At 46.7% G+C, this 25,057-nt stretch overlaps 2 protein-coding genes across 2 annotated transcripts in view; both read right to left on the bottom strand.

Annotated features, from left to right (window-relative positions):
* Window positions 1-2,656: 2,656 nt before the first annotated feature.
* Window positions 2,657-25,057, bottom strand: part of LOC149355535 (uncharacterized) — a 37,094-nt gene continuing 14,693 nt past the window's right edge. The window contains exons 2-5 of the mRNA XM_089577663.1: window positions 10,018-10,133; window positions 8,990-9,147; window positions 6,590-6,734; window positions 2,657-2,776 (exon numbers count right to left, since the gene is read on the bottom strand). Coding sequence (XP_089433789.1) covers window positions 2,753-2,776; window positions 6,590-6,734; window positions 8,990-9,147; window positions 10,018-10,133 — 443 coding nt within the window. The 3' untranslated portion in view covers window positions 2,657-2,752. The remainder of the gene's footprint in view (window positions 2,777-6,589; window positions 6,735-8,989; window positions 9,148-10,017; window positions 10,134-25,057) is intronic.
* Window positions 18,704-23,675, bottom strand: LOC149355536 (uncharacterized). Its single transcript, XM_089583856.1, has 4 exons — window positions 22,233-23,675; window positions 21,921-22,010; window positions 20,708-20,819; window positions 18,704-18,818 (listed from the first exon to the last, which is right to left on the bottom strand). The coding sequence occupies exons 1-4, from the start codon at window positions 22,347-22,349 to the stop codon at window positions 18,745-18,747; spliced, it is 393 nt and encodes a 130-aa protein (XP_089439982.1). The 5' UTR covers window positions 22,350-23,675; the 3' UTR covers window positions 18,704-18,744.

Genomic DNA, 25,057 nt, shown 5'->3' with positions numbered 1-25,057 from the left:
AAACTCAATAACAAAATGGCAAATGCCATAAAAATAGGCCTTGCAACCAATGGCATCGACTCATTCTCATGACGTCATGGTTAATTTTCTTGCACATGCTAATGTGACATCACGGGGGTGGCGGATGAAAGAGGATTAACCATGGCTTAATCCGATTAATCGCCGCGTGATGAAAATAGTTTGATGCCACTGGCTCATGGGCCCATTTGAGGTGCATATTGCCGCTTCGTTCGTGAGTTGTTTCCGACTGTAGCGAACGGGTGCCACGAAAACTTTGCCAGCTTAGTACTGCTGAACAGTCGGGGTGGCGGAACCTGGCTTCGGGGAGGGGATCTCGGTAAAGCCCCTGTTCGGTTACCTTGTCTTGGACGGTTGGAGACCCCGGCTAACGTTCACTGTGTTATGGAAGTACGCTTGGAGGCCGAGGTCCGCACTATCGTTTTGAATAAGTGTGTGCCCCTCTACGGAGGCCCGGGAAGGACCTCAAAAGGGTCAGAAATACGAAAAAAAAATCGGCTGTCCCCAATCCCTTCGAATTCCCATAACCCCACTCATATTTCTCATATCCCACACTAACCTGCTACTTCCCAAAGGAGATCAGAGTAGTCCCCCCGGGGCCCACTCCTCCGGCAGTGGATCGCTGTAGTAGCAGTTCCCATATTTATTTATTTCCAACTTCGGGTGGCAAAATCCCATTTACCCAAAGGCCACATCTTTTATTTTGCAATTGGGATTATACCCGCGATACTTTAGTGGCGCCGGGGAGGTTCGCTTTCTTCATTCATTCGTATGCCTCAGTCTACAATACATGTAGCGCAATGCCCTAAGGGAGAAAATAAGAAGTGCGCAGTTGGTTGGTTGGAAGCACGGGTGGGTCCCCCGGAAGCGTTAGGTCATGTGCCGAGGGCCGGTGGGCTGCTAAGCCGACGATCTAAGCGTCGGATGGTAGGATCACATCATACATACTTCCGATGTCTGCAAAAAAAGAACGCTAACAGCACTCGACGGGTAGTAGCTAGTGGGTTGGAAACACCCCTGTGAGTCGGAATAACCGACAACCTGCTCCGCGGTTGAAACGGGCTGCGGAAACAGGCGTCTTGGAGGGGCCCCAGGTAGCCAACCCGTGTTAGGTTCTCCTGTCTCCGGCGGTCGGGGCCCATTGCTTTTGATGCGTAGTCTGGCATCCCGTGAGCGGGGCCGCACCATTGGGCAATCTTGAGGCCCTCCCTGTCCTGGCCAAGCAGGCCAGTAATGGAGTCGAGGCACATTCGAAGGATCTCAGCAAAAACACGCTGCCCCACTCTTGTGCACATTCCCTTAGCTCATTTCCTGACAACCATACATTCTACCCTTACAGCCCATCCCTTCCACAACTTCCCAGGGGAGATCGGGCACTCTCCCAAGGCCCGCTCACCCGGCTGTGGGTCGCTGCAGTCGCATTTCCACATTGATTTCTTTCCACTTTCGGGTGGAAAAATCCCATGCGCCCAAAGGTAACATCTTTTATATTACAATTGGTATTATACCCGCATTAACGACCCCGTGTCGCAGAAAAGCCGGTATCATCGTCGGCGGCGTTGGCCGTGAGCGAAAAATCCCAGATGCATTAATTAATAAACAAAGCCAAGCAGGAAATTGGCCCAGTTAGGGAATCGAACCTGGGCCACCGGAGAGCGAGGCGAGCACGCTAACCACTCCGCCACGCAAGCTCGATGGTTTGGAACGAACAAAGGCGCGTCTAGTAAATACGGTGTTGTCTTAGAAGCGTGTTTTAGAGACATGTACTGTGGTGTCGATTCCTTTCGGGTGTACACCGAGATATGAGAGACAGGCGTATTTTCTTTCCTTAAAACCAATTTTCATCTCATTTTCCTTAAGGCCCTTAGGGCGCGGTTCGGGGGTCCCCCGAGCTATGAGAGAGAAAGGCGTCGTTTCCTTTCCTTAAAACCAATTTTAATTTCATTTTCCTTCCCTTACGGCACGGTTCGGGTGTCCGCCGAGAAATGAGAGACGGGCGTCGTTCCCTTTCCTTCGGGCAAGGCGTCGCGCCGAACGGGTGATGGCGTTCCGTAGACTCCTCGGCAACGCTGCAACACGCTGTCGCGTACCACTCTTAAAGAGGAAGCTTAAGCGCCCTCCAGATTTTTTGTTCTGTTCTTGAGGCCTTGTTTCGGGGCTTTCGTATTCCTTCCCGATTTCCTCACTAAGGACCAACATGATGGTTGAGAAGAACTGCCGCGGTGGCTTAGTGGCTATGGCTTTCGGCTACAAAACCTGCATACAAGGGATCAAATCCGTGCCGCGGCAGCCAATTTCTGCGCAGTCAGAATGAAGAAGACAGTCGTGTGCTGAACGAACGTTCTTAGTGCCCAGTAAAGAACTCAGGTGGCATGAATTAATCCATAGTCATTCAATACGGCGTCTCTCATAGCCCGCGTGCAGCAGTGGAACGTTACTCCTGACATAAGCGACGCGAGCTACACTTCCTTAATTTAAAATTACCTTCGCTCTCGCCCGGCTGGCCTCCTCGTTGAGGAAGGAAACGGGAGCAGGAGCCGTCCGGACCGAGTGTTGAGGAACTCCATGCTTTCCCTGTTGTTCCCCGACCGGAGGCGAGCACGGCAAGCGGGACAACCGATTCTGCCGCTGCCATTTCATTGGTTGCCGCCTAAGCCATGGCTCATGCCGATGGGTGTGGCGGGAGGAATGCCCACACAGCACAGGATGACACAGCAGCCGGGGCACGTCGTCGTCACCAGGAACGTGCTCCTGGTGACTGGAACCGCAAGATTGCGGATAACAATTTCATGCGCAGCCACCAATGACTATTTCTCAGAATTATTTCTCTGTTAAGAATCTAACAAGCACGAGGACGCATTGGTTCCAAATTCAGGAAAGTTCATTCAAACCAAAACTCAGGTATAAACCATTCTTTCCAAGTGTTGCTAATTGCGGAGGTGCCGGAATGATGTCATTATTGTGTCTGAACTCATTTTCGAGTGAAGTCGGAAGGAAAAGGGAGGGGTGTAAGAAAATCGTGGTGTGTTTTTGCTACAAAGTTCCTCGTGTTTACTTAGAAAACGCTTCAGTTTTCACCTTCAAGCAAAAAACCGCTATAAAATAAAGATGGGCATTCAGAAAGACAGCAAACGAGCCCTGATTCCCGACGGAATTTTACATTTTAAGGCGGAAGCCTTTAATGCCTCATCGCTGTAAGCAGGAGCTGTCGACAGAAATGTCACGCTTTTCAATTGGTCGAAATGGTCGTGACGTCACAGTGCACGAATTTCAAAGGGGCCAATTGTACTTTGGCTACTAACCATGCACTCAATTAAAGGGATCGTATAGTGATGCTCCTAGTAAGTGGGAATGAGTTGAGTTAACTGCTTACTAAACCAGTTAGTCTAACGTTTCTAGTCAGACCAGATAAACAAATAAAACCGAATAAGAAATTGGCCGAGCTTGGGAATCGAACCCCGGTATCCGGAGTGCGAGTCGAGCACGCTACCACTCCGCCATGCCAGCTCGATGGTTTGGAATGAACAAAGGTGCGTCTAGTGAATACGGTGTCTTCATTCACTCCCATCTTCCTCCCTTCCCGTTACGGCGAGGTTTAGGTGTCCACCGAGATATCAGAGACAGATACATTTCCTTTCCTCAAAAACCAATTTACCGACGAGCAAGGCGTATTTGTCCGCGCTTCAGATTGGTCCAAATTGTCGTGACGTCAGCGCGCGCAAATTTTGACGGGTGTCTACCGAAATATGAGAGAGAGTTACTGCGCAACATCCTTTCCTCAAATACAATTTTCGACTAGTGTCTACTGAGCTATGTGAGACAGTTAATGCGTAATTTCCTTTCCTCAAATACAATTTTCCTTTTCTTCATTACAGCCCCTCTTTCTTCTTTCACTCACACTTCCTCCCTTCCAGGACGGTGCGGCTCAGGTGTCCACCGAAATGACAGAGAATTCCAGCCCCATTTCCTTTCCTCAAAAAGCGTTGCGTTCAAAAGGGCAACGCATCGCGCCGAACGGGCGGTGGCGTTCCAGCGCTACAACACGCTGTCGCGTTCCACTCCTAAAGGCGAAGCTTAAGCGTCATTAATTGGCAGTTAATTAATGCACCAACAAAATGTGCAGTGAACAATCGCGTAGCAGAATGCAGCACTCAGGCTTTCGCCTTTCACCACTTTAGTCGCTAAAGTTCCTCGTAATTTTTCTGCTAATAGAAAGACATACAGAATGCAAAAAAGCGCTCTAAAATAAAAATGTAATAATGAAATGAACATTGCAGGTTACAAGGCGACAGCGCGAGGGAAACCGGAAAACATCAACTTATACGCACGTAGTTACATGCGGCCAAGAAAAGTAAGCTGGTTGTTCTGAAGCTCCATTGATGACTGCCCTTAAGCAAGCAGGCATGTGATACGTCTTTGTTTTCTCTCTCACCCTCATGCTTGTCCTTAGTGTTTGGAATAGAAAAAAAAATAAAACCCTTACTGCCTATGTGAAAACCTAACAAAAGTACGGCCAACATTCTAACCTAACAGTGGGTAAACAGGAAAACGATGAAAAGGCACTTGTGCTCTCCGAGACTTACATTACTTCACCGACTCGTAAAAAAAATTAAAAAAAAACACGTGCACCACATCTGTTTGTAAAGCAGGTGTTTCTCCTCCCCCTCGATCATACTGACTGGCAGTTGCGGCCGAGATCAGAAAAGCCTTTGCTGAACCATTCGTCACGACATTCAAAAGCAGTGGAGAATGTCACTTCCTCTTTTTCTCGCCATTCCTCATAAGTCGTTAGTAAGGTAGCAAGCTAGGCTGTAACCTACGGACTTTTTTGCAAGCACAAGAGCGCTTGCCCGAAAAAAAGCTATTAACCCGCAGTGTATCGAATGAAATTTCAAATTATTCTAGGCGAAGGCAGATTGGCATTCCAAAAAAAATCAAGTCACTGATACTATAACTCAGTCAACGCGAGAGGGGTGGGAGGCTGCGCTGTCTAGCTCAAACGAAGGATGTCATCGTCAGATTATCGAACGAACAAGGGCAGCAGTTTCCGCCAATGGAGTCCCGGACTAAGGAAACCACCCCCTTGCTCCCCACCCTGTAACTACACTGCAATAAATATTTTCTTCATTAAGCTCAGGAGCAAAGCCCATGTCCCTGGGAAGCCTTCGGACACAGATTTTCAGAAAGTCGATGAACATGTACATATATTCCGCATTTCCATCGCATGCTCCGCAAATTGAAGAACTCGGAGAAGATATGTAGTTCGATGCTTATTTTCGCCGCTCCTAAAATGAGCAACTGTTCTGACGAGAGACTACGCCTGGTGTAATCGGCCCGGCCGAGACTGCACCTGTTCGAAATCAGTCATCAGTCCAAGTACGTCGCGTGCACATGTGTAGTCATTTGGAGGATCTCTTTTAGCCCCGGGTCACCGTAATGGCGTCAGACGGGGCGACGTGTTGTTGCGACGCTCAAAGAAAACAGAAGCGTCTTTTCCCATAATCTTCACAAGCACCTTGGCTCTCATTGGTGGTAATGTTCTCGCCTGCGTTTTGGACGACACTCGATACTATTCTAACCCATAATCAGGAAGCTCGATTGATATTAGTGTCATGGAATTTTTTTCTAGTACATGCCTAGCTTTGCAATAGAGACATTGTAACACCGCGATTGGCCCGCCGCGGTAGGTTACTTTCTTTGGCGTTCGTATGCTGATATTCATGTCACGGGTATCGATCCTGGCCACGGAGGCCGTATTTCGGTGGAGGCGAAACACAAACAAGTCCATGTGATGTGCGATGTCAGCGCACGTTACAGAACCCCAGGTGGTCTAAATTATCCCGGAGGACTACGGCACCCCTTCAAGCTCCAGAGTTGCTGCGGGACGACAAACCCCCCTATTTACCTTTTTTTTTTTACTAACAATGACATTGGTTTTGAGAACCGCACAAGTGGTGTTTTTTCGTAGTGCATCTGCTGCAGCCTGGAAACGTAGTTTAGAATGCTTCTAATTTTCGCTGTATTTCGTTTTCGAGCGCCATTTGCACTTTCCGTGAGTACTTCTTTTTCTTCTCAAAATAAACACACTCCGTTATCAGCATTTGTTTCGGAGATATCTTAGTTGTCATTTACTTTTATGCGCTCTTTTGCTTTAAGATAAATTGTTACCGACTCGTCGAACCGCAGGTGTTGTTTCACGTTAGCATCTGTTGACACAAAAGTTTCATTGTAGTAGGCTTATTAGGTTCGCGAAGTATCGTCGAGCTGCACTCCTTAGACCATCACAACAGCGTCACAGTGTGTAAACCAAAATTTACTCGAAGCTCTGTAGCGATAGCACTCTAACGTCATACAATTTTTTCTGGCTATTATAGTCTCAGAAAAAGGAAAATTTGACCGCTTGCTGCACTTCTGTGTGGCTTCCAAGCGAACATATCAGTTATCGTTTTTTTTTGCCTCAACAATAACCACCATGCATTCACGCTAAAATTCACGAAAGGGACAATTTGCGGTTCATAACGACTCATTCGTTTTGTCACCGGCCAGGAGTTTATAGTGTGGTCTTGTTCACCTTGCTTCGTGCTCTCCTGCGGCTTCTGCTGGTCGGCGGCGAAGACTGGTGCGGCGTTCGCAAGCTGGCGCGTTCAGGCATGTGCGGGCGCGAACCAAGACGTGGTCCAAGGTGACCTCTTGCGAGACTTCGTCGCACACGGTGTCTGCAGAACCAGCAATCTCAACATGAAACGCGAGATGTCTGATTCGAGCGCAGCCAGGCGTCAAGGCACAGCATCAATACTCTCAGGCAGCCGCAGATGCGCAAGCGGAACTTCAGCGCACAATCCGACATTTTTGTGGATGCGGTTGGGGCTAAACTGAAAAGCTTTAACAACGTCCTCGCCCTGTGGTTCAATGAAGTGCCTGCAGGTTCACATCTTGTACGCCCACAAATTCGCCAGCAAGACATGCACAGCTTAAACGGTTAATGAAGGTGGAGTTCCTTGTTCCTCACTGCTTTTTTTTTTATCTGCTCCTTTTCAGATCACTGGAAGGTCAACACATCTTATCTAAACGCCAAAACTGGCGCTTCACCTTCTATAATATTCCCATCTAGAGGCAAAAAAAGCTGAAAACATGACACTATACGAGTCGTTGCAATAGAACCAATTACAAGATAACAATATAGTTTGTCGCGAAACTCAGCGCACGACAAGACGGGCCACAGCGAATGAAAACAGAGAAGGAAAATGAGTGCGACTAACTACTGAAACGACTGGAGTAACAAATAAAGAATAAGCGTTTCTAGATGCCTAATATTTTTATGCTTCTTGTAGCTTTATTCCCGCAGCTCATTTCGGTCCCATGTTAATGATTTCAAAAACAAGACAAGCGGGTCGGGGCATTTCGACCCACATCCTTTTATCTTCTCTTCTCTTCTTATCTTCACCACCTGTCTTATCGCATTTTGATTTGCGTTTTTATTGCTGAAGATAGTTTGTATGCTCAGAATAGTTTTGCTCTTCAAAAACAGCTAAAAGATCAGCTTCAAAAATTGATTCCACAGATGTGAGTATCGCCTTGAAAGTTGGGAAAAAAACCCACCTAGGCGCAAATGATTTCACGACACAAAAAGAGACGAGGAGACAACGGACCTGTCCGTTGTCTCCTCGTCTCTTTTTGTGTCGTGAAATCATTTGCGCCTAGGTGGGTTTTTACAGGTCCGTTGTCTCCTCGTCTCTTTTTGTGTCGTGAAATCATTTGCGCCTAGGTGTTTTTTTCCCAACTTTCAAAATGAAAAACCAACTAGCCCGTCAACTTGCCTTACTGAGTATCGCCTGCAAAACAAAATGTCTTGTTCACTTAAGAGGATGGGAGAATAAATAGGGAAGAAAATGAAATAAACCCGAATAAGCTATGTGTGATAGTTGCTAAGAAAACGGGTCTTAAATAAGCCTCTTACAACATGTGAAGTATAGACCCCATCCTGTGCCCTTAACCACTAAGATTGCAACGAGTTTACAGGCGTTGACGAGGAGCTAACAGCGCACTAAAGTTAATCGGCGATGCCTTATCACGATTTCGTAATGCCGACGACGCTCCAATCATGTACTTTGTAAAGCCAAAGGAAATATCGCGCTTGGCTTACAATGCTTACGAAATCAAGATAGCCCTTCTAATGCGTGACCTCTAACTTGCGTACAGACGCTCGCTAAGGATGAGAAGGGTCGTTCGGGCTAGTTGGTGAACGTTCATGTTTACTGAACTCCCCGAGACAGACGAAAAGGGCAGACAGAACGGTTTGACCGGGTTCCTTATGGCGTCCCTGTCGCCCGTCACTGTACTTCTATGTCTCTCATCGTCGTGTGTTTCGCCCCGCGCAGTCAGCATGCACTGGGAATGAACATTGAAAGCATCATTTCGAATATCGGGCCAGTCGAGACTTCTGCTAAAGGGATTAATGAGAGTCAGCTATAGTCTGCAGTCTAGGATATGAAGACATGCCGCAAAAGAGATGATTGATTAACTGGCGATATAACAAACAACTCAAATATTCAACTTAACCTTCTTAACACATCTCATTTCAAGTGCAAAAACTTGAGCTTTAGATACTGCACTACGCGATCTTATTCACGTTACAAAGAATGCCGTGAGTTGATCATTCAGCATGACGTTCCAGTGCCATACCGCAACACAAAGGACGAGCGCAGGAGGATGACGCGGACACTGTGTCAATCGTGCTGTAGTCCGTATCGTACTGTTGCACTGAAACGTCATGCTAAAATTCAGCTACTGGACACTTACGAACATTTGATTAAGAATCATCCACTTTTCGGACGAAGCTCATCGCAGCGAAAACCACTTCCCCGACGACACGCCTTCCCTTTCCTAGTAACCATTTAATATCATTGCTATTTGTGAGTCTGGCTCAGTGTCACGTTTGCACTCATTGTGTCCCGATCGTTAAATGGCGTACCCCTGATGCCGCCGCCGACGAGGTGGCAGGTGAGGAAGACGAGCGAAGGCCTCATGATGGTGATGTGAACGACACAGCGGAACCGTGTAGCCTGGCAGGCGCTGGACTCCGTGCCTGTTTTCAGCCGCATGCTGGCCAGCCTCTCCGCAGCCGAACACCTGCGTACACGAGCACGCAAGAATATAAGCGCTACTTTGAACGCATGCAGATAATTCCCAGTAGTCGTTAGAAAGAACGACCGCCTTAGAAGAGAGCGCAATATATGCCGTACTGTCCAGCAGCTCTTGAGTATATAGTGATAAAGACCCCCGATCAGAAAACCTTAAATTTCCTTGAGGTCCGGCTGCACATATGATGTTTCTTCCACGCAAAGGACAGAGGAAACTAAGTTGCTGCCTACAGCGCCTTTTAAATGCGCGGTTGGGAAAATGAAAACTGGTACGCACTGGCAATCCCACTTTTTCAAGTTGCATGTAGGCCTGCCATTGAGTCCCTCAATTGTGTAGGCAGAAAAGAAGCACTGCTTACATAGCAATTTCTATAGGCTGATGCAGCTGCACACACAAGGAAAACATTTCATCTGCAGGCCTGGCTTCTTCCCTGGAAATAAACTTTCGACGCTCTCTGGTTCCAAGCAGCAGTTGGTAACAGGGCAGCACGTGTGCACCGATCATTGATCCCGATTAACAGCAAAGCGATTGATTTGAATATTATCATTTGAAACTTTCGCTAACACATCGGTGTTTTTTTTTTTCGAGCTACGCTGATTCCTATTAAATGCCACACGAGAGTGAGGCTCTATAAAATCTTTTATCTTGACGCTCAGCAGCAGAGTAAAGGGGAGCAGTCATATGGGAGGTGAACGCTATATGCCACGACTGGCATATTTTGTGACCGCGTCATGGATGTAGGACGTTGTTGGATTTCACTGCTCATAAAAAAGGCTTCGATCTACTTTCTGGACCTTTAAAGCACAGGTAGAGGATAGTACTACCCTCCCAAATACCTGAATGGAACCGGATCCTCACCTGCGCACAGCAGAATCCGACGATGATGACCTCCTTGTGCTGCGAACACGATGCCCCCAGCGAGCGCCACGCCCGCTTCTTTGCGTCGCATGGAAGGCCGCTAACCATGCAGTGTCCTGGATCGAAGAACAGTGTCGATGGAGCCGAGCTCATGCGCAAGTCTCGCTAACTGCCCACAGGGACTGTCCGAGTCGAGCACCGCAAGACTGATCACAAGGAAGCGTGAAGGAAGGTTTTAGATAGGCATCACAGCGCCGCGCGAGCTTCGCGACGGGAGCGAGCGGCTTAATGCGATCTTCTTGTTCTTCGTCTACCATCCAAGGTAAAAATCAAAAGAGCTACTACTGGGGCTAGTTGTAAATACCTTTTTAACCTCTCCCTCATCAAAATTCCCCCCAGATTAGCACAAATACCAGACCTACATCACACGTTCTATGCAGATGACATCACACTTTGGGTAACCAAAGGATGCGAAGGCTACATAGAAGACACACTCCAAGAAGCAGTGGACATCATTGAGGCATGCGCATGGGAATCCGGCCTCACTTGTTCAGAGCAAAAATCTGAACTCTTCGTGATCCGTCATAAACGAAGAGGTAGGCGTAAAACGACTCCCCCCCCCCCCCCCCCCCCCCCGCAAATAAACGTCTATGTCAATGGACGATCCGTCAAAGAGGTACAAAGCATGAGAATACTGGGGTTGTATTTACAAACCAATGGAAAGAATACTGACACACTCACTAAGCTAAAACGCACGGTAGAAGCGACGGCGCGATTAATCCGCCGCATAGCTAATCGAAGACAAGGGGTGAGGGAAAGAGATTTATGCCGACTAGTGCAGGCCTTTGCGCTAAGCAGGATACTCTATGCCACCCCTTGTCTTAAATTTGCGAAAGCAGAAAAGGACAAATTGGATAGCATGATACGGCAGGCATACAAAGCTGCGTTAGGACTCCCACTAAATGCCTCAACCGAAAGGCTTATGAGGTTAGGAATACATAACACCTACAATGAACTGAAAGAAGCCCATTTAATGGCTCAAACAGCGAGATTAGCCAATTCCAGAACTGGCAGGAGTATTCTTACCAGGCTTGGAATTAACTTTCAACCTACGAATACAGATGCCAAAGTAGACTTACCCCGCGACTATAGGACGGCCCTATTAATCAAACCACTCCCCAAAAACATGCACCCCTTACACCATGAGGGTAGAAGACAAGCACGAGCCAAAGCCTTACAAATAAATACAGACAGTGCGCTGGAACACTTTATGTAGATGCGGCAGAATACAAACATACGAATGCATTTGCAGTTGTGGCTGTGAACGAGAATGGTGACCACATCGTCTCGGCAACAATCATAACAAATTCCTCTGAAACGGCAGAAGAGGCGGCCATAGCCCTTTCCCAAGCGCATACCCAAGAGAGCATCATCCTCAGTGACTACAAAATGCGTATCAATAATTTCGCAAAAGGCCGAATTACAAACACCTCCCTTAGAGCCCTTAACGTAACCAAATTCTCACCAAATTATTCCGAACTGATATAAGTCCCAGCCCATTCGGGGTATCCGGGGAACGAGGCAGCCCACAATAAAGCCCGAGGTTTCGTCGACCGGGCAGTGGATGAGTCTGGCTCCCTGAATTTCACAAAGGACTCCATGATCACATATCATGGTCTCGCCAATCATTTTAAACTAGAGAGGATAATTTTCCCCCCTCCAGACAAAAGACTTACTAAAGAACAAGAGATTACGTGGCGTCGTCTACAGACGAGATCGATACGCACCCCATCACTCCTCGCGCACATTTACCCGGATCTTTACAACCCAAGCTGCAAACACTGTGGCCAACGTGCCACCTACGATCACATCCTGTGGGACTGCAAAATAGAGCCACCTCCGGGTGATATAGTTACGTACAGCTCCTTCTCTCGAGCGGTGGGAGACCGTGCTGGCTAGCTCTGACCCCAGAACGCAAGTTTTGGCGGTGGAGTGGGCTGACAAAGTCGGCGAGGGCTATGTACTCTCGACCACTTAACGCGACCTCTTACCCAGCTCTTTCCGGCGAATAAAATGTTTTACAATCAAATGGAAATACGTACTTGAAGGAATTCGTGAGCGCTAAAAAACACGGAAAAGGGACGAACACACAGGACGAAGCGCTTCGTCCTGTGTGTTCGTCCCTTTTCCGTGTTTTTTAGCGCTCACCAATTCCTTCAAGTATCCAAGGTAACTTGAGAAAATTTAATGTAGCTGGGCCAGACAACAGTTTTTTAGGGGTTCTCATAATCGCCTGTTAAAAAACATCAGTTTACGTCCTGCATTCCCTCCTAGCAAACTTCAATAGGCGGTGAACAAAGTTCAGTTTATCTCTTTATTTTCCGAGACCATAACAACAAGTTTTAGCCAGCTTGTTTTGCATATATTTATGGAAAAAAGTGTGCAAATTTTATACAGTGTGCCACGCATTTGCTCCATGCTCCACACCAAAAGTGGCTCTTTACCATAAACGCTGTTGCAGGTCACAGTGCAGGTGCTGTTTACACACAGAATATTAACGGCTGGTGAGCATCAGGCGCTTCGAGGGGTGCCATGAAAGAATAGCACACGAAAAAACAGCATGAGTCAGAACGCGGCGCAAAAAACAGCACAGTGACAAAACAGCACAGGGAAAAAACAGCACGACAGCGGTAGAGCGCAGAGAAAAAACCGCACGGCGACAAGACAGCACATCGGAGCAGGGTGCAGCGCTGCTAGACGGGAGAACAAGCATAGCCATAACCGCAAACGGTAAATCACAAATATACGGCAGCGACCTCTGGAGTTAGTGAATGGTCGTTTCACAGACTCAACAAGGAACATTATACGATAATATTCGCGATCACATACATCCACTTTTTTCTGGCTGGTAATGGAATGAATAACGCTGAAGAAGTAGTTGTTCTGGAAGCATCGGTTGTGCGGCTTGACCATCATGATGCTGAATCCTGGCAAATACACCCGACGTAGCGCTCATAGGTGTACCATGAGCTCTTATTCTTCAAAACTCTCGCCCTCGGCAATTGAATCTTCAGCGATTCTGCCTAGAGCGAGCTACAGGGCCTTCGTACACTGAAAATATCTAGTATGCGATGCTTCCATTTAACGATGTCAGGATTGCCCGAGCCGGCGTCTTCAGTTCGTTTGGTGTTCAACCAGGACGCTGCGCAGTGGTTGTCCGAGGCTGACCGGCGGTTACTCTGCGAAATGGCATAAACAACTGACCTGAAAATTCATGCATCAGCGTCCATTTTTTTAGTGTACTTTTACACTGAAGTTCTATTTTTCACTTCGAAAAGAATTATCTCGAAACATCAATTTTCACAACATTTGACCAAACCTAATTTTGTCGCTGAGAAGCCAATTTTATTAACACGTTATTTTCGACAGATTTGACCCTTTAGCTCAGGAACCCCAAGAAACACCTAACAAACACACACCTAACATAACAAAAAAAGGGGCGGGAGTCTACTGGAGCACAGTTGTTGAATAAAGGCAGAGAATTTCGTTTCAGAGCTTGTTTGTTGCCTCTTATGGTTTGATTAAAAATATACATTTGAGATATTAATTTTCGTTCTTGCGCAAGCACGTGTGCGTTGCTTTTTAAAGTAGTCTACTTAAGGAACATACGGCCAGCGTCACGAAACCCCGCGACAACCCCAGCTGCACTCCCGTAAAATACGTACTACATTCATCACTGCAATTTAGCTACGCTGCCATAGGGGCCCCGTGGTTGTAAAGCAAATAACGCAGCGCTCATATGCACTGATCACGTGGGCGAGAAAAAAAAACAGCGCGCAAGCTAGCTGAATTCCAAATCCATTCTAACCAGCTGGAGTTTGACTAACTTGTTAGTTTTCTATTTTCTGTTTACTCCGCATGTTAGGCTGCCGTAAGGTTCAGTAATCAAGCATACCTTAGGCTATCTTCAACCGCTCTGTTTCGTGGCCAAAATAGTCAATCGATTTATTTCGTGTTGTGACGATCGTTTCGATTAAAGGAAGCTCGGTTCGATATCCGAATTCTAGGGCATTAAAACTAAAGTTGCATATCTATTGTCCTTTACACACTTTCGTTCGACTTTTATTTTCTTTTTTTTCAGCCGTTAGGTGCCATTTTGATGCTGCCGAATTTCACAACTCTTGCGACAGAACAGTAGGAAGCAGAAAAAAAGATGATAATGCATGAATCTGCATTCGAACCAGCGATGCGCTAGGCTTTTCGATACCTTGGAGCGACATCGCTGCAGCCTCTTGCTCTCCCTGTTCTAACTGGTAGCCTCTCTCGCTATGCTTTGGAAGTCTTCATCGCCGCGAATGTTAGCTACGGCAGCTGAAAAGCGGTCGACGGCTATCACCCGTCAACGGGAGAAATCAAGCGAGAGAGGTCATGCATGCTGCCTAGCAGTTGGAAACCGAAGCGGCTGCGTGCGGCGACATGTAATGCATCGAAAGCGTACAAGGAAACTGAACATAGCTAGCAAATAATACGACAAGATAAACCACCCGGGACATTTGAACACAGAGCGCATGCCCGGACCATGTTATCTCTCAGTTGCCCAGACTCTTCTTACATAATACAGAAAGAAAATCGATCACTGAAGCCAAGCAAGCAAGGACTACATAACCACTAGTGCTGCCATATGCACCGTTCAAGCAACGCTGTTCCTCAAGGAATGATGACGGTTGAGATACAAAATTATGAGGTTCTGAAAAGCTTGTTATTGGCTACCTCTGTATGTAAGGTCATCCACGTACAAATATTGCATGCGGCCCGCGCTTAAAATATATTTTAATTCAGCTCCAACGACTCCCTAAATGCTATCTCACGATCGAGACCCATCACTAGAGTGGCAGTTGCTGACGTATAGCCATGGGAATGATATTAATATTGGTGACGTCACCGCACAGTAACGTGACGTACTATGAACGGTGATGCGCGACATCGGCTAGGCGCTGCGTCGGCGACTCGGCGGTCGGTGTGCTCATCTGGAAGTACGCCTTCGCCGAGTGAAACCTTCACGTCGATGAGACAATGACTACTTGTTCTTGTCAACACCTTACCTTCTCCGTACTGCGAATAAGCGAAACGAGCGACTGCATTTCATATGTTCACCCTTCGGCGCTAACCTGCGGTACGAACAGGCCTAGCGAGTCCGGGGAGTTCATATGTGCGATGTTGACGATTGTGGAGAGCGAGTTCCGAAGTGTTAGCGAATACAAATGGCCATCGAGCATACAGTTTCGACAACAGTGACCGAAAATGTAGTATTGCTTGCATTTTAGCACGCAAATATATCGAGTGGGAAGCGCAACTGCTAGGCGGTGTGATCCAGTCTGACGACCTATGCGTCAGGCGCCCAGGATGCTAGCAGTCGTCGGCGTCGCTCGAGGGCAACAAATTAGGCCACTTTAATAATCACAATTGGATGGGCGCCCAACATGCTTCTAGATAAACTAATGTAACGTCATATGGTACCGGACACTTCGGAAAAAGTAGTTACAGCGAGCGAGAAACGCCGGTCCTACGCGGTGACAACAACCTAGCTATGAAGTGTTCCCAGGCTCGCGCTCGTATTCTTCGGCGATTCTAGCAGAGTTACCGCACTGCGCAAAGAAGTAAACGTACAGCCGGCGCAGAAGAGAAGAGATCGTTTAACCTAAGTAAAACGTACCTTGTAATTCATGATGAACGAACGTACATGCAATTGATTTCTGTATACAGACGCAGGTCTATGTAAACAAAAGTAGCGCTGAGTTGCAGTCGTCGAAATTGGCGCTTGGGAAGTTACGTACTCGCGCGGTAAATGCTGAATCATGTACAATTACCATGACGCATTCATTTAGCGAATACACAGGCTGTACGTTTGCTAAACAATCAGAAAAAAAAGCGAGCAGCAGTTATCGTGACCCGGAGCAGTCCCGCAGCGCGGCTGCGCGCGGTGCGAAGTGAAGACAGCCAAGGGTATTTGTCGGCACAAACAGTGAGGCATCGTGTCGCTGCAATGTGAGCTATGGATCGGCCGATCGCTGCTGTCAGCCACGGACCACCGATCGGCGTAGTGTGGCAAAGCGAAATACAACGCGAAAACCGCGGTATGCCGACTGAGATCGGCCCAAGCGATCCGCTTGGTTTCAGAACTCAGTGTCGTCCCTTACTCGCTTGACTTTTCTCACCATATCACAGTACCGACCAAGTTTGACGTCATTTCGAAAGGCGCTGGTATGCACATCATGTATACGAGAGCAAACGACGCAGCAGTCCATGGGATTCTTCGATTATCCGCCTCTGGCAGCCCGCGGGTTGCTTGCGGGCTGCCCGAGCGCGCTCGATTTTCTCGGGTTGCTCCGCCCACTTCCGGTGGCTGCCCGGAACGCGTTCGTTTTTCTCTGGCTGGGCGGTTTCGGGCTGCCAGCCGGCGGCCAGACTCGCCAGGACGATTTTGTGCTCGCAGCGTTCGGGCAGCTAGCAGACGACAGAGAGGTGTATGGTAGCGGGCATGGAGGAAGAAAAAAACGAGGAGGATGACGTCACAATCTTGAAGCCTAGTCATAAAAAATATAGTGGAAAGCATCATGGGAAAAGGCCCTCACGTGACAAGGCAGCGGTAGCTCTTAGCCGGATTTCGGTTTCGGTTTCGCTCTCTCGTTCTACGAGCAACTGCGCGACCATCTGCTTGTGTTCACTGACGGCTCCGTGGTGAGCACAAACTGCTCGCTCGCCGCAGCGGCCACCATCCCCGAGCGACGCGTGCGCTGACTGCGGCGCAGTGGAGACATTGGAGCACATGCTCCTTCGCTGTGCCCCTTCTGCAGTGCCGCGTCGCGAAATGCTCGCGGCCTACAGGGCGCTGGGTATCACCCCGGACGGTCTCGAAGCGCTCCTGTGGGCGCGCGGCAGTGAGCGCACCCGTGACAACAATGGTGAGCCTCTGTGCGTTCATCAAGCAGGCGGACTTGACTTCCCGCTTGCTCTTTGCCAGGTAGTGCACGCGTGACACGAACGCTCCGTTGGTGCTACCTCGGACGGTATACGCGGCCGGGCGCCCCACCCCGGCCGCTAGTGCAGTGTGCCGAGCGCGGGATTATTCCAAGACAGGACGCTACGTGCGCGCGGCTATGTAGTAAATACAGTTTACTTCTTTTTGTAAGTGATTGTGCGCAGTGGCCGGGAGACCCCGCGCAGGAGCAGACGTAAAGCCGCCGGCACTCTCTCTCAGAAATACTTCACTGTCGCATTTCACGTCGGAACCGCGTACGTGCGCGAGCGTATTCGGCGCGACTTGTGCCCCGAGATTAGCGGAGAACGGCGGGCCCATGGGCGGGCCGAAGTCCGCCTGCGCGAGAAATAGAATCTTGCGCAGCGCGCCGGAGCGCTCGTTACCGTCCGCCGTGAGCGCTCTGGAAGCCACTGCACCCTTTCTTAGAGGCCCGTTTTCTTCGCCTACTCTCGAGTTCTGCGCTTATAGCATGCGCTGAAATAAACGCTCCGTATGTGTGTATAACGACGGGAGGAATTGTTCTCTATATGAAACACAGTTGAACAGTGACGAGGTCGCGGCCGCGCCCTTTGATGAAAAGTTTACCTCCAGTTTTCTACAGTGCTCCCAAAAAATCAAGAGTGTAATCAACAGAAGTGTTGAGACGCGGAGCCTTCAGACAACCTCGAGCTCGGTGCGCATTCCGCCAAAGCTGCAATACAGGCGCTGCGCTTCTGCGCTACATCGGAGCACGGACGTTCACTAAAAAGCACCGCTGGTTGGCAGTCTAGTAACTGTGGAGGAGGGCCTATTTCCCAAGAGTCAGTGCGCAAAAGGGCCCTCGGCAGCGGCGTCAGAGGAGGATGGCTTGCAGAGGCTGAGCGCACTCTCTCCTAATTTTTTTTACTCCATGGTAGCGGGAAGCTCGCGCGGCCATTTTTATAAGGACTAGAAAGACCGCGCGCCACTCTAAAAAAAAAAGGTGTGATCTTAGTCTTTTTGGGGGGTAAAACACTTGTCGCTGAGCTGACACCTTTTTGGGGGTAAGGTTACGCTGTTTCTTGGAGACTAAGTATTTATGCTCTTACACATAGAGTAATGTTACGCTCTAATAGCCTAAACTTGCACTGACATAAGAAGAGTAACTTTAAACCAGTTAGGTATAACATTACACCTTTCTAAAAGGGGTAAATGTTAGCCTGAGGAAAGCATAAACATATCCTAGCATGCAAGGTGCAAGTTTGCACCTTTAGTAGGTAAATTTATGCTATGTATAGAAGTGCAAAGTTACTTTGTCAAAGACTAAACTTATACCGTCATAAACAGAGCAAAGTTTGCACCCCTGTGGTGCATGCTTATACCCTTACATGGTGGATAAAGTTACCCTTCTAGTGGTACAAAGTAATGCCCTACTGCAAAGGGTATCTATGCACTACTCGGTGGTGTATTTATACTGTCCACACGAGAGCATTATTACCCTTCTGTAGCGTAAACCTGCCCACTGAATGCAGAACTAAAGTTGACCCATATGGTAGAAGCCCGAGTCTTTCTGGAAGTGCAGGCAGTGTCAAAATGTTGCGACGAATCTTTCATGTGAGATGGTCTGTGTCATTGTGTGTTCAGGTGCAGGTACTACTGCAGAATGTACACAAAGGATTCATAAACGAATTGGAGAAAGAAACATACCGTCATATTTATTTTGTCACATGCTACACCATATTACAGCAATGACCCTGGCAGTCTTCTTCATACAGGTGGAGGCAGTATGTACCATGTATTTGACCTGCACAGAGAAGAAAACATATAATGAATTTTGCAACCACAAAGCTCGGATGACGTGACCATGGGCTTAGTTAATTCAGGTCTAAAAGTGTAAACCACACAAAAGGCAGGGATAAAGGGCGATGCATGAAAACAATGCCACAAGTGCAGGCTTCTGTTTATTAATGAGAACCAAAATCAGAAAAGATATGCAGGAAAAACAAAACATGTCCTAAATGGCAGCTACTTAATCACTCACATATGCTGACATTATCACAAGCACACTGGCTTCTCAGGAAAAATCCAGAATATTGTGCCCAGCTGCACGGTCAGGCTGTAGGCATCCCGGATGCCAGACTAAGAAGAGGGTCATATCAAGAAACAGAAAAACATGTGCATGAAATGGAAGCTACTAAAAGGTGATAAAATGAAATGCCGTTTAACAAACCCTTCCCTCCATTCTCGTGTTTTTATTTCTCTGTATCTAGAGTGGTTAAGGTTTCATGCAGCCCTTGCTAACAATATGTCTCTGGTCTCTGATGCCATTATATGTTTTGTTGCCCATACAGTGAATTTTCTTCCTAAAAGGGAAGTGTAGGTGATTATCTGAGCATCAATGAGTGATACTTCCAATTGTAATTTTCCCTGCATATATTACCTGTGAATTCATTTCCGATTAGCAAACAGCAGGAAGCTTGTGCCTGTGATGGCATTTCTGGGTGCATTGCATTGTCACAGCCTTTCGATACAGTTTAAATACCTGGTGAAAGGCCTATGCACAAAGGCTATGCACTATAAATCTTAGTCTACCACTCCTGGAAAACAAGGAAAAGCTTTCGGCTAAATGTGAAATAATAGCAAGGGCAACTTACACATCTAAAGAGTTATCTCCATGCATGAGGTAACATCATACCAAAAAAATTATTTGGACCACATTATAATAAAGATACTTTTTGTTCACGTTCATAGCCTGTTTCATACTACACCTCTACATTATGCCTGTGCAAAAAGCTTTGGTTATGGACTGGCCTTCACTGACAGACTACATTAACTACACAAGCAGCATAGAACAGTCTCCTTCTAAAGCACTATTTTTGCTTGAGGAAATTACAAAGCTCGTCTTTTTATTTAGACAGTGCTGCTTCATCCAATGCTTGCAGCATATGCAGCAGCAGTAATTCTCATGAATTACATTTTGCTGGCACAACAGAATGTTGTGTTACCTTTACACATCTTTTCAGATGCTTAGCATAATGAAATTGTAAACACTGACTGACAGCATGCAAGAATGGCTATTAAACCAGTTGCCTTCCATATCTGCTTTCACATGCAGGGCACGTGAGCTTAGTTAAATTTTAAGTTCACTCCAATGTGAAATAGAACAAATATGGGTTCACGTGAGTTATTGGAAATTATTCACATCAGTGAACAGCACCTTCCTACTCAAAAAGAAAGTGTGAACAGTGCAAAGAAGATGAACAGCCTCACATAGCTTCATATCACATTAAGCTCTACATGCATAAACGACGGTGCTAGTCATATTAGCTTGGTAGCATGCCACCCTGCCAAGCATTACCATAACTCTGCCTCATTTTTTTCTGACTTCTCCAGCAACATGAATTGTAGGCAGCGCCTCTCAAACTAATTCAATATGAAATGTTTGCTGAAGTCCAGCCTACTTTTGCAGAAAAAAAACTGGATTTATACTTCATGCCATAAAAAGTGGTCACAATTATTCAAACCATTATTCAGAAATTCTTTCGGAACTAAGTCCTCGAAAACATTGAAAAGCTCTAAAATCTCTGTAATAGAATGGCTGCAGCTGCGCAACATAGCATACTATGTTCACGGATGGACATCAAGTGATGATGAACTTGCAACAATGTCCCAATTACATAAAAACATACATACCACACACGTCTAGTCCCGGCCACTCGTACGGTTTTGAAGAATCCAGGCTGAACTTCGGTGCTAGGAGTGACAATGGTTGTGCACCTTTGCATCCCTCCTTCTCCCAGGTGCACTGCAATAGAGATGTCATTTATAGTGTTAGTGTAATGGTTAGTGATAACTTATATGTTCATTAAACCATGTAATGGCAGCACACATGCTCAAAAAACGACAGGAATAGTTTGAAAACGAGAAACAACTTTTTGTTCCAAACTTTATCTATTACAGCACTTGCCACATATTTATCACAGGCATAATTGACGCAGTGCACTGGCATAATAAGCCTAGACAAACTTCTACAGCACAATGGCCTATTACCAGTGAATTGTCACTAAGTGCCTAACATAATTAACATATCTTCTAACAGCCACTGCAGAAAAAAGAAAGAACTATACTGTTACTGCTTACGAGATTGACAGTATTCATTACAGAATTTTTTTTTTCGTTGACAGATTACCGCAGTGCAACCAAAATCCTTATTGTTCTAAACAGAAAAGCTTAGATACTAGCGTATTCTTCTATTCAACCTCTTAGAGCAACATCAAGCCTAAAGTTTCACTCTTTCATAAGAGAATACAAGAGCACAAAAAGAGGTGACATAGACTGTACGCTTTTGTGAGCTAATGTTTGGCCACCAACTAGCCCTGACCCTGACTTTTTCACTAATAAAAAGAACTAAACAAGTTCACTTTTCTCTATTAGTTCTCAGCCTGAGTGAAGAGCCAGTTACATATCAACTTAACACCATTAGCAAGCGCATCTTGCCATTCGAATGCAGTAAAACTGCTGGCATGATAAGTCACATTCTGGGTTAGCAAAAATATTGCAAGGTGTAAGCGAAAACGGCCGCATGCCTGGAAGCGCAGAGCACAAATGAGCTGCTAATTTCTTGCCTATGAATAAATAAATTTCACGTTTACTGTTTTATCGTTTGCTTGCTACTCCGTGGTAAAGAAAAAAAAATTGACGCCGTCCATTCGCAAAAAAAAAAAAAAAAAAGCGGCCTGGCAGAAGGAGTTGCCTTGCAGCGCTAAAATTATAAAGGGATTATTGTGCAATAAGAATCACATACAGTGCTGCAGTAGATGTGAGCACTGCGCGCAGTACGTGCCACAGAAGCGCGCACACTAATTTACTCGCCCCTTTCTGAACGGAGACTGCGGTTTGGACTTACCTTACTGAATGGTCGTGAGCAGGGACAAATACTTGGCGTTGAAGAGACGACCGGCAATGTTCTTTCGCACGGCAGACGAAGGATCAGAGCCTGCAGCGAAAGAAAGCATGAGAAAGACGCCTGCAGATTGCGCCGCTGCGATCGTGTGTTGCACACGATAGGCTCCCTCCGGCCGCACGCGACCGGCTCAAAACAAGAAATAGCAACAAGCAGCGGCTCGCGCACACAATCCATGATAAAAAATCTGTATTGAACACACCATAACTTGATGGCAGGAAACAACCCGTATGACCAAACGAAAATGTCACTTACTTGTACGGTTGAAATTGGGCGCAAAGAATTCGTACGATGAGGGCGCCGCGACGATCTGGCGTGCGCTGTTTCTTTCAGACGTTGACTCTTTCGCGAAGATGTCGCCCACTGCAGCATCACACATCGATGAAGCTTGCACGATGAAGTAATCGCTGAACAGAACCTAAACGCACAGAGGCCCGTACTAAAAGATGAAAAGAGGAATGCGCGTCGCGACTTGCACGCACGGCACCCAGGCGCGGTAAACAGCGGCTTCGTCTTCGACTCTACGCGAGCGGCCAATCCAAATAGACAGGCACGTGACCTGAAGAGGGAGAACGGAGAAACTACAACCCATCGCCAGCCATCGCTTCCAAAGCTTGCTTAGAGGAATTACAGAGGAGGTTTTCCTTCCTCCATGCTTCGTGCCTTTCTTTCGTTCCGCCGGACCCCGCGCTTCCCCTCTTTTCCTTTTCTCCGCTGACTAAAAGAACGTCTGCGTTCCCAGTAGTGTCCCAAGGTCAAGCTGCCCGCGTGCGGGGCAACAACCTTTGGTCTTTGCAATGTGCTGGTAGTTTATTATTTTTGCATGCGCCTCTCTGCCCTTGTGGCACGTATTTTTCCGCGCTTTCGGCGTGCGCACAACTCTTCGTTTATCGGAGACAACGAGCGCGGCGAGACTCGTCTTGTCAGTGCTTGCTTTTTTGAAGCTTGAAGCTTTTTACGCAGCCAGCTATTACGCAGTATGAATTACGCAGATGCTGCCGTAAATGTGTGGCGTATGCAACAGAATAGTTTTCAGAGCAGCTGCAGCTTAAAGTTACGAGCATCATTCGGAAGTTCTCGTACTACCGCGTACAGGAGCTACTGCGAAATATATATCAATAAACTGCCCTTCCTGTACTTCTAAAACCGATGTAAATGCTGCAGCATTATTGATTCAATGTCATTCTGTCGTAGGCTACAACAACAACAACAATGTCAGGTACAGTAACAGTTTTAAATACTGATATTGCCGCGTGATATTGCTGCGAGAAATTTCAACTTTCTTTTGTGGGGCCGCACGTGTGAGGAGAATCCGAAGAAAGCAAAAAAAAAGACCGCTCTGTTCAAAAATAGTTTAACTCAATCGAAATAGATACAGCTGTAGAGATATGGATTTAATAAAGCCGCATCGAGTGATCAGAAGCGTCAGGCAAACAAAGGGGATTCACAACATTTGAGGAAGATGGCGCAGAAGAGGGCTTCAAACGACAGTCGACCACTGCTGATGCAGCAGTTCTCACCTCTCATCGTTCCAGTGTTCGCGAAGTTCTCAAAATATTTTCAAAATGGGTCAACAGAGCAGAAATGGAACACTGCCAGCGCTATGCCAGCAAGCATCCGTTAAGACGCTTCAACCGACTGGTTATTCGGGCGATTCCGTCTATTTACGCGCTTTCATTTTATTCTATATAGGCAGTTGCCACCGCTGAATTTATGCTTTTGTTAAAAATTGGTTCGTCAGTGCGATACAATGTGTCCTTTAGCTCAGTTTTATTTGTGCATACAAGACAAAAGTCTCAGTCATCCGAAGCAACTTACGATGATGAAGGAAAACCTGCCGGTTTATACGCCCTAGTTTCATTTATTTTCGAGCTTGGGTCTTCGGGCTGCGTCTATCTAGTGCAATGTACTGTTTAGTGCTTATCATTAGCCTCTAAAAGAAAGAGTTATTTCCTGACGCATGAACCATTCCATAAGAATTCACAATGCACTGCCGCAATATAAGCGCCTTGATTACTTTTTCCTCTGGCTCCCGGTTTGTTGCGGAATTCGATGCTTCCATAGCGCTACAGTTCGAAAAAAAAAATGGAGGCAGTCAACTTCATTTCTGACTATCAGCACTATTTGACTGCATTAAAGCTGCGCGGAACAACCTAAAAGCTAACAGTTACGTACACGTACACTGAGTTTAAGCTAATTTCTGCTCTTGTAGGCGTGCAGCACAATTTCATACGCAAGAGAAGTTCGAATAGACTTAAATCGCTTTGGTCGCCTCGCTCCCTGTTTATCAATTTAAAATAAGCTGGAATTGAATTGCTTCTATGTGAAACACTTGTATGCGCCAAAACATGATCAGGAAATGCAGCTATCTCGAAAACTGATTACTATGGGCTTCGCTATCTTGTGCCGAGAGAAAGGATCCGTACACTTGTTGGAAAGGAAACGTAGAAATGTCTTTTACGCTGCGTTGAGGAGTTTCAGAGCAGATGTACAGGGTCCGTCAAAAGTTCCAAGGCCACAGGGTTTGCTTTTCAGCAGCATAGTCGGGCTGTTGAGATACCCTCGAAGCTCAACATATCTGTAGAGAATAGAAGAAGGATCGTTCTACCACCTTAGAACCTCGATAGCTCTATCGGAATCTTAAGTGCCAGGATATACCGATGAAAAGCGGACCATGTGGCCTGGGAACTTTTGACGGACCCTGTACAAATGCTGGTGATCTCATAGTAGACCAGCAAAAGTGCGACCCTGAGGCCTGGCTCGTGTCTTGGTAAAAGTGCTCTAAACAAAAAAGTACCTATATATATGGAATGGTCAGGCCACGTTCACAACTCAGTTCAGATGCAGAATTATTCCTTCCCTAGTTTCTTTCATTTTGGTTTTTCAGCGTTGTCAGTATTAGTGGTGAAGATCACGCGGTTATCAGCGAGTAGGGCTCTTTTTTGTTGTTGAAATGGAGCAGAAATATGAGAGTGCAATTTATTCGGGATTTGCGTGACATTGCATCTTCAGCTAACATAAAATTACTGCGTCAACAATCTCGCTCGTTCGTCTGATTTTGATTTATTAACTTGTATGCA

Source organism: Amblyomma mixtum, chromosome 3, assembly GCF_055824585.1.
Source record: "Amblyomma mixtum isolate Tamu chromosome 3, ASM5582458v1, whole genome shotgun sequence".
Taxonomy (NCBI): Eukaryota; Metazoa; Arthropoda; class Arachnida; order Ixodida; family Ixodidae; genus Amblyomma; species Amblyomma mixtum.
Note: the sequence above shows the minus strand (reverse complement) of the source record. Positions and strands in the feature narration are given on the sequence as shown.